General features: G+C 36.3%; 1 protein-coding gene across 1 annotated transcript in view; it reads right to left on the reverse strand.

Annotated features, from left to right (window-relative positions):
• The window catches only part of ITCH (itchy E3 ubiquitin protein ligase), a 91,625-nt gene extending 78,559 nt beyond the window's left edge, over positions 1–13,066 (reverse strand). The window contains exons 1-3 of the mRNA XM_006876880.1: positions 12,930–13,066; positions 7,623–7,747; positions 5,471–5,608 (exon numbers count right to left, since the gene is read on the reverse strand). Coding sequence (XP_006876942.1) covers positions 5,471–5,608; positions 7,623–7,629 — 145 coding nt within the window. The 5' untranslated portion in view covers positions 7,630–7,747; positions 12,930–13,066. The remainder of the gene's footprint in view (positions 1–5,470; positions 5,609–7,622; positions 7,748–12,929) is intronic.
• Between the last annotated feature and the right edge of the window lie 1,018 nt (positions 13,067–14,084).

Genomic DNA, 14,084 nt, shown 5'->3' on the forward strand with positions numbered 1-14,084 from the left:
GGGTTTTTTTTTGTGTGTGTGTTTTTAAAAAAGCTAAAGTGGACAGAGAGAAATACTGTTAACTGATGGTACATGACTTATATTGAACTTGTACAGGGTTTCTGAGGAGCAGCTAGTGAGTTTGAACCACTGACCTTGCAGTTCAAACTGACCTTGAGGTTGAATGCTTACCCTTCAGCATCACATGGAAATACCATGACTTGGGTCAGGTACATCTTAATCCTCAAATTGACATCTTTGCTCTTTGAGCACTTTAAAAAGGTCTTTTGCAGCAGGTTTGCTGAAGTATGTTGTTTGACTTCTTGACTGTTGCTTCCATGAGTGCTGATAGTGAATCCATGCAAAATGATGTCTTTGACAACTTCATTCTTTTCTCCATTTGTTGTTGTTGTTAAGTGCTGACCCATAGCAATCCTGTATAGGGTTTCCAAGGAGCAGCTGGTGAGCTTTAACGACCAACCTTGCAGTTCAAACAACTTTGCAGTCTGAGGCATTAGCCCACACAGGACTCTTCTCTCTATTTATCATGATACTACTAATCAATGGTCCAGTGATGAGGATTTTTGTTTTCTTTACAATGAGGTGTAACTCATTCTGGAGGCTGAGGTCTTCATCTTCATCAGTATTTTAAGTCCTCTTCACTTTCAGCAAGCAAGGTTGTATCATCTACATATTACACGTTGTTAATGAGTCTTGTTCCAATCTTAATGCTATTTTCTTCATATAATTCAGCTTCTAGGATTATTAGCTCAGCATACAGATTGAATAAGTACAGTGAAAGGATACAATCCTGGTGTACACCTTTCCTGATTTTAAACCATTCAAGTGTACCCTTGTTCTGATTGAATGACTTCTCTCTTGGTCTATGTAAAGGTTCCTCATGAGCACAATTAAGTGTTCAGGAATACTCATTCTCCAACAGTATTGTCCATAGCTTGGTATGATCCACATAATTGAAAGCCTTTGTGTAATCAATAAAGTACAGGTAAACATCTTTCTGGTATTCTCTGCTTTCAGCCAAGATCCACCTGAAGTCAGCAGTGATATTCCTTGTTCCACATCTCATCTGAAACAGGCTTGAATCTCTGGCAGGTTCCTGTCAAATGCACTGTTGCAGCTGTTTTTAAATTTTCTTCAGTAAAATTTTACTTGCATGTGACATTAATGTACTGTCAGATGATTTCGCATTCTGTTTGGTCACTTCTCTTTAGAATGGACACCGATATAGATCTCTTTAAATTAGTTGGCCAGGTAAACTATCTTCCAAATTTTTTGGCATAGATGAGTGCCTCCAGTGCTGCATCAGTTTGCTGAAATATTTCAATTAGAATTCCATCTATTTCTGGTGCCTTGTCTTTTGCCAATGCCTTCAGTACACTTTGGACTTCTTCCTTTAGTACCACTGGCTCTTGATCGTATGCTACCTCATGAAATGGTTGAACATCAACCATTTATTTTTGGTATTTTGATTTTGTGTATTCCTTCTCCATTTTCTTTTGATGCAACCCACAACATTCAACACCCTTTCCCCACAGAATCCTTTAGTATTGCAAATCGAGGCTTGAATTACCTTTTGAAATTTTCTGTTCAGTTTTTTTTTTTTACCTCCTTTCATCCATTTGCTTTAGCATCTCTACGCTGGAGAGCAGGTTTTAGAGTCTCTTCTGATATCTATTTTGTTCTTTTTCTCCTTAAGGACCTTTTGCTTTCTTCCTATATGATGTCCTTGATTTCAACCCACAACTCTCTGGTCTTCATTAAATGAACTGGCAGAGAGTGGTTATGATAGCAGTTTAGTTTTACAATCTAAATCTGGAATTCATGTATTTTTTTAGTTACAGTTAAGAATTTTACAACTGTGATCTACCTTTATATCTTGTTACAAATTTGCAAAGAAAACTAGCAGAAATCTTAAGAAAAACTGTTCAAGAAGTGAAAACTTAATTTAGAACTAAAGGTGAAGAACAGAGGTTTGAGATCCATACATATTAAAACTCAAATTTAAAATTTTACCATGTGGAGGTAAAATTTAGAAAATCATCATGATGTCATCTATGATTTCCTTTACCCATGCCATCTATGTTTGTCTTTTTCTTGTGCTTATTCCTTTTTAAGAGTAATAAAGTACCTGGTATGGCACTATGGATAATCATTGAACTGATAGCTGTTAAGTTCGGTGGTTCAAACCCACCAGCCACACCTCAGAAACCCCTATACAAGGTCATTATGAGTCAGAACTGACCTGACAGCACTTAAGTAACAACAGCAACATGGTATTTATATGTTCACAGATGGGGCCTCTTTTTTCTTCTGTAACAACCTGCACTTCCCTTTGATATGGTATTCTGTATATCTGTTTGCTTTCTCAAATAAAAAGCATGTTCCAATTTTGCAAAATGAAATGATTCCTTCAGCAAAATTTTTGGTTTTCTTTCTAACAATGTCTAGTGTTTCCATTAAGACAAATCCTATGCTACTGACCTTAGAACAGTTAAATAAAAATACAAAAAACCTAATCTTAAACAAAACAAAGCACCTTGTTTATGAGGGACAAACAAGGGGTTGCAACCAACGCTGGAAAGCAGGACTGCCATCCCCATGACCAACGATAACCAGCATCGCCCACCAGAAGAATATGAAAAAGCAGAGCAACTCAGTTAAGGCAAAGCTCTGAGATTCCTGCTGCTGCTCAAAAGCAGAAGGACTCAGATTTCATAAAGCAGAAGCAAAAAAAAAAAAAAAAAAGGCACATGAGAAGGACTAATTGAAGTAGCTTTGTGGCTTTATGTCCAAGTCTCTGTCCTTTGCCTCTGTGCTTGGAGCTAGTCCTACCACAGATGGCACTTCCTTGGCCCTGAATCTGCACCAGGTCTCGGTGCTTCTTTCCCCTTAGGTAGTCTCTCCCTCCTTGGTCCACACTTAGTAGAGAAGAGTTTACTCCTTACACACCATTTTTTTTATTCTGTGGGGCTTAAGTCAAAATATTAAAAGTAGTTATGCAATTAATAATAAACAAAATTCTTGCCTAGACAAACTAGGCACATACACAATGAATGCTAGGTAAAGAAATGTCTGCCACAAAAATTTATAGTTTACAAATGTATTACTTATTAAAAGTATTCCCAAACCAAACTTACTCAACCAAAACAATCAGATTTCTCAATGTATACTTTTCATCCACTTTGAAAGATCTAAAAAGATCTTCTCAACAAGGCAGTCAGAAGGTTCCTCCTACCAAAATATGAGTTAAAAAAAAAAGATAGACTATCTAGTCTACATTGCACATCTAAATATATATTAAGCTATTATTTGGTTGGACGCATGGTGGTTCCAGACTATAAGCATTAGACTGCTAACCACAAGGTTGGTAGTTCGAGCCTAATAGCAGCTCCTCAGGAAAATGATGAGACTTTCTGTTTCCTCAAAGATTTCCAGTCTCAGAAACCCTATACAGGGTTGGTATGCGTAGGAAATGACTTGAGTGCACTTAATAACGACAATTGGTTACTTCTGATACCAGAATTCAGGAAGTGATTAATCTTTTATAAATAAAATTACTTCAAAATTAATTGATATTAATCATACCATGCCCACCTACATTTTCTGCTTCTGGGGTTCAATGAAAAGGAGCTATCATGCTTTTGAGTGCATGCTCTCATGCTGTCATCTGGGGGTGGGGGTGGGGGCTGGGAAACAACTTTATAACTGCTCAAATCTAAAGAAAGGGCCACAACCCACCAACCTCAGCAGCAGGGCCTCTTCAAGAAAGTGTCCCACTAACTACATTAAAAGTCATATTGTTGTTGGTACATGCTGTCAGGTCAATTTCAACTCATTAGCAACCCAGTGCAGGGTTTCCAAAGAGTGGCTAGTATGAGCTTTCTGCCAACCTTGCTGCTGAAACTGACCTTGCACACTAGCACATTAATCCATAGCACCACACCGACTCCAAAAATCTTAACTCCCCTCAAAATGTTTCCCCATTTCAATTCAAAATACCTCCCATTACTCAAAACACATTTTCAATCTGATGAACTTGACCTATACCTACGAATGCAGAGAATCAAAAGAGGCAACAAATCCTTACAGCAAGAAACATTCCCACCCCCTCCACACACAGAAATGGGCAACTTGGACATTGGATATACAAATGGGGAGGGGGGTCTACAAAGGCAAGAAGTGACTGGCTTGCAAGCTTTCAAGAGGGAACCTACATCCAGAGGGCCTGGAGGAAGGTAGAATCTCCAGTGAGTAGTATTCAATCTGTCTAGGTGGGGTTGATGCAATGAAATGCAGATGGGTCTCTTGTGATACAATATTGAATACTTGTTATCAGGACTGATTGTGAGGTTGGAAATGTAAAGGTGGACATTTTATAGCAAGGAGGGGAGTGATTAACTTTCAGTCTAGGAGCGGAGGCCCCTAGAACCATCAGGGGAGTAGAGCAGAGAGTGGGACCCTACCCAGAGAAGCAGTGATGCCTGAAATGGAGCCAGAGATGATGTGGAGCGATGGAGCAGCTGGAGACTTTGGATCCAGAGAGGGAGAGCGATTTTGTGCTGAAGACCTGGGGGGTACGGGGGGAAGGATTGTATGGAGGGGATTGTAACCATGGCAATAAGAGACAATATATGATAGAATGAATGTAAAACTAATGTACTCCCATGTAAACTATCACATAATTCACAAAAAAACATTAAAAAAAAAAAAAAGAGGGAACCTAGAGCTAGGGGGCATGGAGGAAGGCAGAATCACCAGTACTATCTAATCTGTCTAGGTGGAGCTGATGAAATGAAATACAGATGGGTTACTTGCGATACTGTAGTGAATAATGGTTATCAAGACGGACTGTAAGGGTTGGAAATGCAAAGGTAGACGTTTTGTAGCAAGGAAGGGAGTGATTATTTCTCTAGTCTAGCAGCAGAGGTGTCTGGGACCACCAACGGGGAAGAGCTGAGAGCGGGACCCTACCCAGAGAAGCAGGGATGCTTGAGATGGAGACAGAGACGATGACGTGGAGTGATGAAGCGGATGGGGACTTTGGATCCAGAGAGGGAAAGGGACTGTGGACCGAAGACTGGGGGTAGGGGTGGGGGTGGGGAGGAGGAAGCGTAGAGGATGGGTTTCTAGGATATACCCTTTGGTCGGAAGACAATGCATGGAGGGGATTGGAACCATGGCAATGAAATGATATATAATGGAATGAATGTAAAACTAAAGTTCTCTCATGTAAATTATCATATAATTCACAATAAAACATTTGCTATTAAAAAAAAAATCCTATACAGGGTTGCTATAGGTCGGAATTGACTTGATGGCACACAGTAGCAGTAGCCACTGGCAGGGGTATGTGTGATACCATTGCCACTGCTGGTCTACATAATAAATACTTTATAAAGAACATACTCCAGTGGCTATGGCTATTTTATGTAAGAAAAATCATTAAAGACCCTATATAAAAACTGCTTACTTTCTGAGCATGTAGTTTCACCATTAGTAACAACTTCAGACTCTAACTGAAGTCCATCAAGACAAACTGACAAGTCTCCTATTGTCTCTGTTGGCTCTTTGTCACCTACAAGTTGCAAAGTCACAACTACTTCTTCAACTGGAAGAGAATAAAATCACAGGAAAAAAAGTCAATTTTTTATCTTTAAGGCAACTTAACAGTTTAAAGCATAATCAAAATGCCACAAAAAAGTACATATGCGCTTAGGAATTGTTTTAATATACTTCACCCAACATTTGAGGCCTAGTATCAAAACACTAGATTCTAAAAGGTGAACAATATTTGCTAATGTTTAACAACCACAATGTAAAATACTGAACATCTTAATCATTTTATTACACTAATTTCTTCCTTGAAAGAGGATAAGTCCAAAAGTATTGCTGCAAAATCAGAAAAATGTTTATTATATAAGAATACCCAAATGTGCAGCTATTGTTTCTCAGCATATTCTCCATCTAGGTCTATGCATTTACAAAAGTGATGTTTCCATCTCTCTAACCCTTTCCCCCAAACTGTGTGTTCTTCCATTCACATCATTTCCAAATGGCAGTTTGGACACCCTTGAAGTACTCCAATCAGGTTTCTTTTAAATGTTGAGTTTTGTGAACAAAAATGAATCTGAAGGGGCAAGATCAGAACTATGGGACAGATGGCAGCCCAAAAAATTCTCATCTAACCAGTCCTTGATATCCTTGAAAAATAAGCAGGTACACTGTCATGTTGGAAAACAACTCCTCAACCGAACTTTCCTGGCCTTTTTCTCACCAATGCACTTTTCAATTTTCTTGAAACTTCTTACAATAAGCCCTGTCTTTTGAGAAAACCTACTAAGATTACCCTTTAGAATAAAACCAAAAATATAGACAGAACTTTCTGGGCTGACTTCTCTGCCTTGAATTTAATTAATTGGTCTAGCAGAACCTATTCAGAAGCTACTGTTTTGAGTAGACCTCAGTCCCTGGTTCTGTTGGTAAATCCAAAACTTGCCCTGGTTACGATTTAATCCATAAAATTGTCTTTAGTTTCAATCTTGCTTAAAAGACTGGTGGAAAGATCATCTATTTGAGCTAACTGATATTCATGCAATGCTTCTGGAAACCATTCAGCTGAAAACTTGCTGACACCAAGATACTCAGTTAAATTTGAAAATGCTGAACCAGGTGAGATCCCAACTTCAGTAGCTACTGCATCGGTGGTAGTTCTAGGGCATTCTCCTACCAGTCTGGACCTCAGCCACAGTTACTTCATTCATCGAAGTTTACTATCTTCCATCTCTTAGTTCATCTTTGAGGTCTTCCCAAACTTCCTTATATAGCTAACTCCAATAAAAACTTTTATGTGGGATAGCATAATCTTGCTGTAAAATGTAAATGATTTGGGAAGATGTTCACTTGAGTTTGGGAGAAAATTTGGTATGAGCCCTGACCTCAAAATTCTTTTATCCATGGCACAAAATGTATCTTTTTTTTGAAGCACCTTAATGAACTAAGACAAATGTATTACTGAAGGAATTTGTCTGTACTCATCCACTGATCACAGAGACATGTTTAAACACATTTTGTTTGGAATAAACCATGAAAGCACGAACTGGAACACAAGCAGCAATACTTTTTGATTTAACCTTATATAAAATGAGCCAAGTTAACAACCAAGAATATTTAGCAATATGTGCCTGAATAAATTATACTGAGTAAAATCACTAAATGAAAGAATAGATAATATCTCCTAAAAGAAAAAGAAAATTCTTAGGAGAATGTGCTAGATAATCAATGAGCGGAAAAAAAAAACATGTTAAAGCCATGATCTATTAAGTAAAACAGGTATATTTTTAAACGGCACACATTACATGCATATTACATATAAATAAAACCACAATAATCTAAAATAAGAAATTTTAAAAAGAAATTTGCCAAAACATTAACCATATTTATCTCTCTGACATGATATATTTTTTCTTTCATCTTTGCTCATTATTTTCAGTTTCCCATAATTGAGCATTACTTTAACAAATATGTATTTACTAGATAGATAATAATAAATACTTGTTTGACATACAAATCCTTCCAGAAAAACAAACAGTTAAGTGCAATTTCTAGTATTTTCACATACATACGTTTCATATTGTTTGACTTTAATGTTTCATAAATATCTAAGGCAGCACTTCCCAATAAAACATCAGATTTTAATGTCTGGTGACTCCATACACGAAAATGTAATTTACTCACAGGGGTGACGATACTAAAAGGGAAAAAGGGAATATTATTTTCATTAAGTATCACAATGAAAATTTATAATTAAGTTTCAATTCCCACTGTATGTTTTACTGTACAAACAATATTAGCCTAAATTCTACGATCATATGAAAACCTATCTGAATTTGACATACCAATATTTACTTGGTTATATTCATTTATAATTGAATTACCTGGGCAACTTCATGGATCCTTTATCAAAAAATGTAAAACTGCTCTGTGTGCTACAAACTATTGGAAAACTACTTTAACAGTAAAAGAGGGTGAATTTACAAACTAAATGCCAATTTTATGCTAATTACTGTATAAATCTTGATGTTTCATGCACATCACAGCATTTTAAGTAAAAACTGTAAAATAAACTTTTTTTTTCTTTTTGGTAAAGCAAATTCTGATTCACAGAGGTTAAGTAAACTGCCCAATGTCACATGACTAATAAACAGCAGAAGTAAAATTTGAACAAAGCCCTGTCATTAATATTTTATTAAAAATTGATTAACTACATGATCATTTGAGGAATATATTAGGTACACTGAATTTTATACTTATATAGGCAAAATATCTAGGACAATTTGTCAACCAAATAAAGACTCACATCTTGCTAAATGGCAATAAATATTCAAACTTTGGGAAACTTACCTTTAAATAAACAAACAATTTTAGTCAATTAAAACATTAGAATAGCTATATCATCTACCATAGGTTCAATAATTAAATGCTATAACAACTTTAGAAATGTATGTTTGAATTTCTGTATATATCATCTCTAAAGCACAATCAAATAATGAGAAGAAACAGGTTCCTCCTTAGACATTAACTATGCTTTTTCACCCCCCACTCCCATCAAATTCCCATCACCATTTTAACAGTCACAGGTATTTAAACCAAAATTTAAAATATTTTGAACTTATTGCAGTGTTTTCTTTGGTAAAATGTATTTATTCTCTTTTCAGATGCTGTTTCAGAAAAGTTCATAGTATATACTGTATTAAGATAGTATTTCTCATTTTTCAGTTGGAGAATAGGTACACAAAATGATAAATTTATTTTTCCTTTCACAATGGGAGTGGGTATATAAAGTATGCTGCCTAAGAAGGTCAATTAAAATACAGAACAGCATTCAGAAAAGCCTGCTATTCAACAAAGGAAGCTGTGGTAAATTTGCATGCCACAATGCTACAACTTAAAAATTCAGGAGAACAGCTTGATCTTAACAGTACTACCAGATGAGGCTAAGAGAAGAGTTTAATGTCATTAACAGCTTAGGAGCTTCAATGCTCATATCAAGTGAGCAAATATAGATGTTGGTAATTAGATGAGCACTTAAGTCTAGTATTTAGCTGAATATCTCTGGCCATTATGAAGACTGTAACCATTATAAAATTAACTTACTCTTTCAAATAAATTTCACTTGCATATTGGTTAGAATCATAATCTCTAATGAATCACTAATAAAAAACAGAATGCTTAAGAAAAATTACTACTGAAACAACTACTACAGATAAGCATCAATATAAGGGTAATCCTGTAAATGAGTCTCAAGATTTTCAGTAAATTCTTAAATTTCATTCATTTTCAGAAAAGTATCATGCTGTTGTTAGGTACAATTGAGTAGGCTCCAATTAATAGAGACAGAAAGAAACACTGCCTGGTCCTATGCCATGCTCACAATTGTTGTGCTTGAATCCACTGTTGCTGCCACTGTGTCAACCCATCTTGTTAGGGGTCTTCTTTTTTTCCATTGACCCTGCACTTTATCAAGCATGATATCCTTGTATAGGGATTGATCCTTCCTGAAAGCAAGTCCAAAGTTCGAGTGACAAAGTCTCACTATGATCGCTTTCAAGAAGCAATCCTGTCATACTTCTTCCAAAATAGATTTGTTCTTCTGGCAGTCCATGGTACTTTCAACATTCTTTGTCAACACCATAATTCAAATGCATTGATTCCACTACGGTCTTCTTCTAGCTTTCACAAGCATATGAAAATATGGGTTGGCTCCAGTGCATCTTAGTCCTCAAAGTGACATCTTTGCCCTTTAACACTTTAAATAGGTCTTTTGCAGCAAATTTGCCTAATGCAATACATTGTTTGATTTCTTGACTGCTGCTTCCATGAACGTTGATTGTGAATTCAAGTAAAATGAAATCTTTGACAACTGCAATTTTTCTTCATTTAAAAGGATGTTACTTACTCACTGGTACAATTTTGAGGATTTTTGTTTTATTTACATTGAGATGCAATGTATACTGAAAACTGTAATCTTTGATCTTCATGAGTAAGGACTTCAAGTCCTCTTCACTTTCAATAAGCAAGGTGTGTCATCTGCCTATAACAGACTGTTGATGAGTCTTCCTCCAATTCTGATGCCTCATTCTTCTTCATATAATCTAGTTTCTCGGATCATTTGTTCAGCATACAGACTGAATTAGTAATAGATGACAACCCTGATGCAAAACTTCCCTGATTTTCATGTCACATGAAAATAAAATTTTGTTGAAAAATAATTCAAATAAGGTTTCAGCAGTACATTGACAGAGAGCTGCCAGATATACCCCCTTGTTCTATTCTAACACCTGCTTTTCAGTCTATGTACAGGTCTCTTGTGAACACAATTAAGTGTTCTGGAATATTCAATCTTCGCAATGTTATCCATAACTTGTTAGGATCCACATAGCCCAATGCCTCTGCATAGTCAATAAACTACAAGTAAACATTTTTCTCGTATTCTCTGCTTGTCAAGATTCATCTGGCAGCAGCAATGATATCCCTAATTCTACGTCCTCTTCTGAATACAACTAGAATTTCCGGCAATTCCTTGTTAATGTACTGCTACAAACATTTTAAAATTATCTTCAGCAAAATTTTACTTAATTGTGACATTAATGATATAGTTCCAAGATTTCTATATTCCACTGGGTCACCTTCCTTTGGAATGAACACAGATATATCAAATTTCTAATTGGTTGGCCAAGTAGCTGTATTCAAAATTTTTTTGGCACAGATGAAAAAGTACCTCCAGCACTGCATCATTTTCCAGAAACATTTCAATTTGCATTCTGTCAATTCCTGGAAGATTGTTTTTTGCCAATGCCTTTGGGCAGCCTGTTGACTTCCCCCTTTGACACCATTGGTTCTTGATCACATGCTACCTTTTGAAATGATTGAACAGTAACTCTTTTTGGTACAGTAACTCATGTATTCCTTCCATCTTCTTTAATATTATAAATCAAGGCTTGACTTTTTTCTTCAGTTCTTTCAGCTTGAGAAATGCTGAGCACAAGTGTTCTTGCTTTTTGGTGTTCTGATTCTAGGTATTTGCACATTCCTTTATTATACTTTGTCTTCTCAAGCTTCCCTTTTGAAACTTTCTATTCAGCTCTTTTATATCATGATTTCTGCCAATCATTTTAGCATCTCTACAATTCAAAATCAAGTTTAAGAATGTCTTCTGACATTCATATTGGTCTTTTTTCCTGTCTTTTTAATGATTTTTTGCATCATAAAAACATAAAGATGTCCCTAGAACTTCAACATCCACATTAAAGAATATAAAAAGCCTATCTAAATTTTTAAGAATTAATAATATCAATGTCAGCAGTTTATGTGAAAAAAAAAAGCTTATAACTTCAGATTTCTCATTTCACAATTTAAAAACAAAACATTTTTTGTAAGTCAACTGGCTTCTTTCTGTAAGAGAAATAAATGCAAGAATTATAACTATCAGGTAATGAAAGCAATTTACGTTTTGATCTACATTTTAATATACATTTGGTCCTCAAACCAAACATACTATGTTATTTTTAAAACTATTTATTATTAATGTTTTTCTTCAACTTAAGATTAAAAAGCTGAAATTAGTCTATAATTACCTTCAACAAATGTGTAATATCTTAGGTTACAATACCAACATTTGGAATTTTTTCAGTTAAATGTTAAAATTGAGATATATTCTACTTCCAAGAAGTCATACTACAGAGATAGATGCAAACACAAACATACAAAGATATATGCCACCCACACCCACACACACACAAAAAAAACACACCAAACAAACCCCAAAACCAGATATAAAACCAAAAAACCAGATATATGCCTAGGGAAGTCTGGTGTGGTGCTATAGGATAACCATTGGGCCACAAGGTTGGTTTGAACAGCAAGGTTCAGTGGTTCAAACCCACCTATAGCTCCTTGGAAACTCTATAAAGGGTCATGATGTGTTGGAACCAACTTGACTGCACTTAACAAAAATAACAATAAAAAAACCAAGTAACAAATCAATGTTGTTACTATTGGTAAGTATCCATGAGTTGGTTCTGAATCACAGCAACCCTATATGGGTTTTCTGAGGCTTTAAATCTTAGTGGGAGCAGAAACTCTCATTTTTCTCCCACAGGGTGGCTGTTGGGCTCAAACTGTAAAGCTAGTGGTTGGCAGTCCATGCTTATTCGACAGAACCACCATGCTCCCAAAAAGACAATGTTGTTAAGTTGTTAAGTACCATCCAGTCAGTTCCGACCCACAGCTACCCTGTGTATAGGGCTTCCAAGGAGTGGCTGATGAGTTTGAACCACCGACAAGGTCGGTGGTTCAAACCAACCAATCGCTTATCCTACAGTGCCATGCCAGGAGTCTAATACAGCTAAAACAAATGCAGGAATTCTACGTAACAATATATAAGTGCTGCTAGACCTACATACATCTAGCTGGAGAGATGCCCATGATACAACAGTTAAGAATAAAAAAGTTGAGAATGAAATGTCTAATTGTCTTATTAAAAAAAAACATCCTTATCTAAATTTGTATGGACATTGTAATTTACAAAACAAAAGCACTATTTTAAAAAATTAAGGAAACTACTTAACACCACATAATCCAATCCCAAGCTAAGACTTTTTCTGGATCTGTGACCATGGTACTCCTAGCTGTTGTTCAGTGGCAACAGTGAAACTACCACCTCCCAAACTGTAGAAGACAAAGAAAAGGAAACATTAGAAGAACAGAGAAGGAAATATCTCAAGAGAAACAAAAAGGAGGACTAGAAGAAAGAAAGCTAGAAACAAGGAAAAAGAAAGAATAAATAAATAAAAGCAAGTAATGAAAATTTTCAAAAGATGTGTTTTTGGTGACTTAGCAAAATAAACTTCAGAAAATACTGTCAAACTTACACTGTGATGGGTTGCTTCCATTTGGGACTATTTGTATTGTTACATTTTTCTGTCTTCTTTGACTGTCCATCTACTATGACTTCCACATAAGGACTTGGTCCAAACCAATTCTTCTTATTTTCTTTGAGTTTTGCTGAAATGACTATTTAAAGGAAAAGAAAAACATTTGAATAACTGAGAATTTAATTCAGCCTTTAAATCTAAATATCTTCAGATTACATAAAATAGTATTCCTTTTGCTCAGAGCAGCTATGCTATAAAACATTTACTAATTCTATTCAGTCATGATCCCCATACCATCTACCTAAATAAATCCCCAACAGCAGAACACCACTGCCAGTACCAACAGCCCCAGTACCAACCACTCAACTGCCAATTTGTCACTGTGGGGGACTGCGTGTTGCTTTCATACTGGAAGCTATGCAACCAGTATTTTAAATACCAGTAGTGACACACATGTAGACAGGTTCAGCTGAGCTTTCAGACGAACAATAGGAAGAATGGGAGAAGGACTACTACTGAAAATGTAGCCACTGAAAACCTTATGAATAAAAACAAAACAAAACCTTACGAATAGCAGTGGAAAACTGTCAGCACCTAAATACTGAAACATTATGAATAGCACCAGGTTATAGTCAGATCTAGTACCAGGAGATGAGCCACTCAGGAAGGAAGGCACACAAAGTATGACTGGGGAGGAGCTGAAAACTGAAAGCAGAATCGACTGTGATGACTGGAATGGAGTAAATCTGTTGTTGTTGGGTGCTACTGAGTCACTATCAACTCATAACAACCTGATGTACAACAGAACAAAACACTTCCCAATCATGGGCCACCCTCACAATCGTTGCTATGCCTGACCCCATCACTGCTGCCACTGTGCCAATCCATCTAACTGATCTTCCTCTTTTTCTCCAACCCTCCACTTTACCAAAAATGATATGCTTCTCCAAGGACTGGCCCCCTACTGACAATATATCTGAAGCATGAGAAACTAAGTCTGGCCATCCTGGATTCCAAAGAGCACTCTGGCTGCACTTCTTCTAACACAGATCTGCTTGTTCTTTGGTAGTCTATGGTATTTTCATTATTCTCCTCCAACACCGTAAGTCAAATGCAACAATTCTTCTATGGTCTTCCTTATTCACTGTCCAA

The sequence above is a fragment of the Chrysochloris asiatica genome, unplaced genomic scaffold (assembly GCF_000296735.1).
Source record: "Chrysochloris asiatica unplaced genomic scaffold, ChrAsi1.0 scaffold00423, whole genome shotgun sequence".
Taxonomy (NCBI): domain Eukaryota; kingdom Metazoa; phylum Chordata; class Mammalia; order Afrosoricida; family Chrysochloridae; genus Chrysochloris; species Chrysochloris asiatica.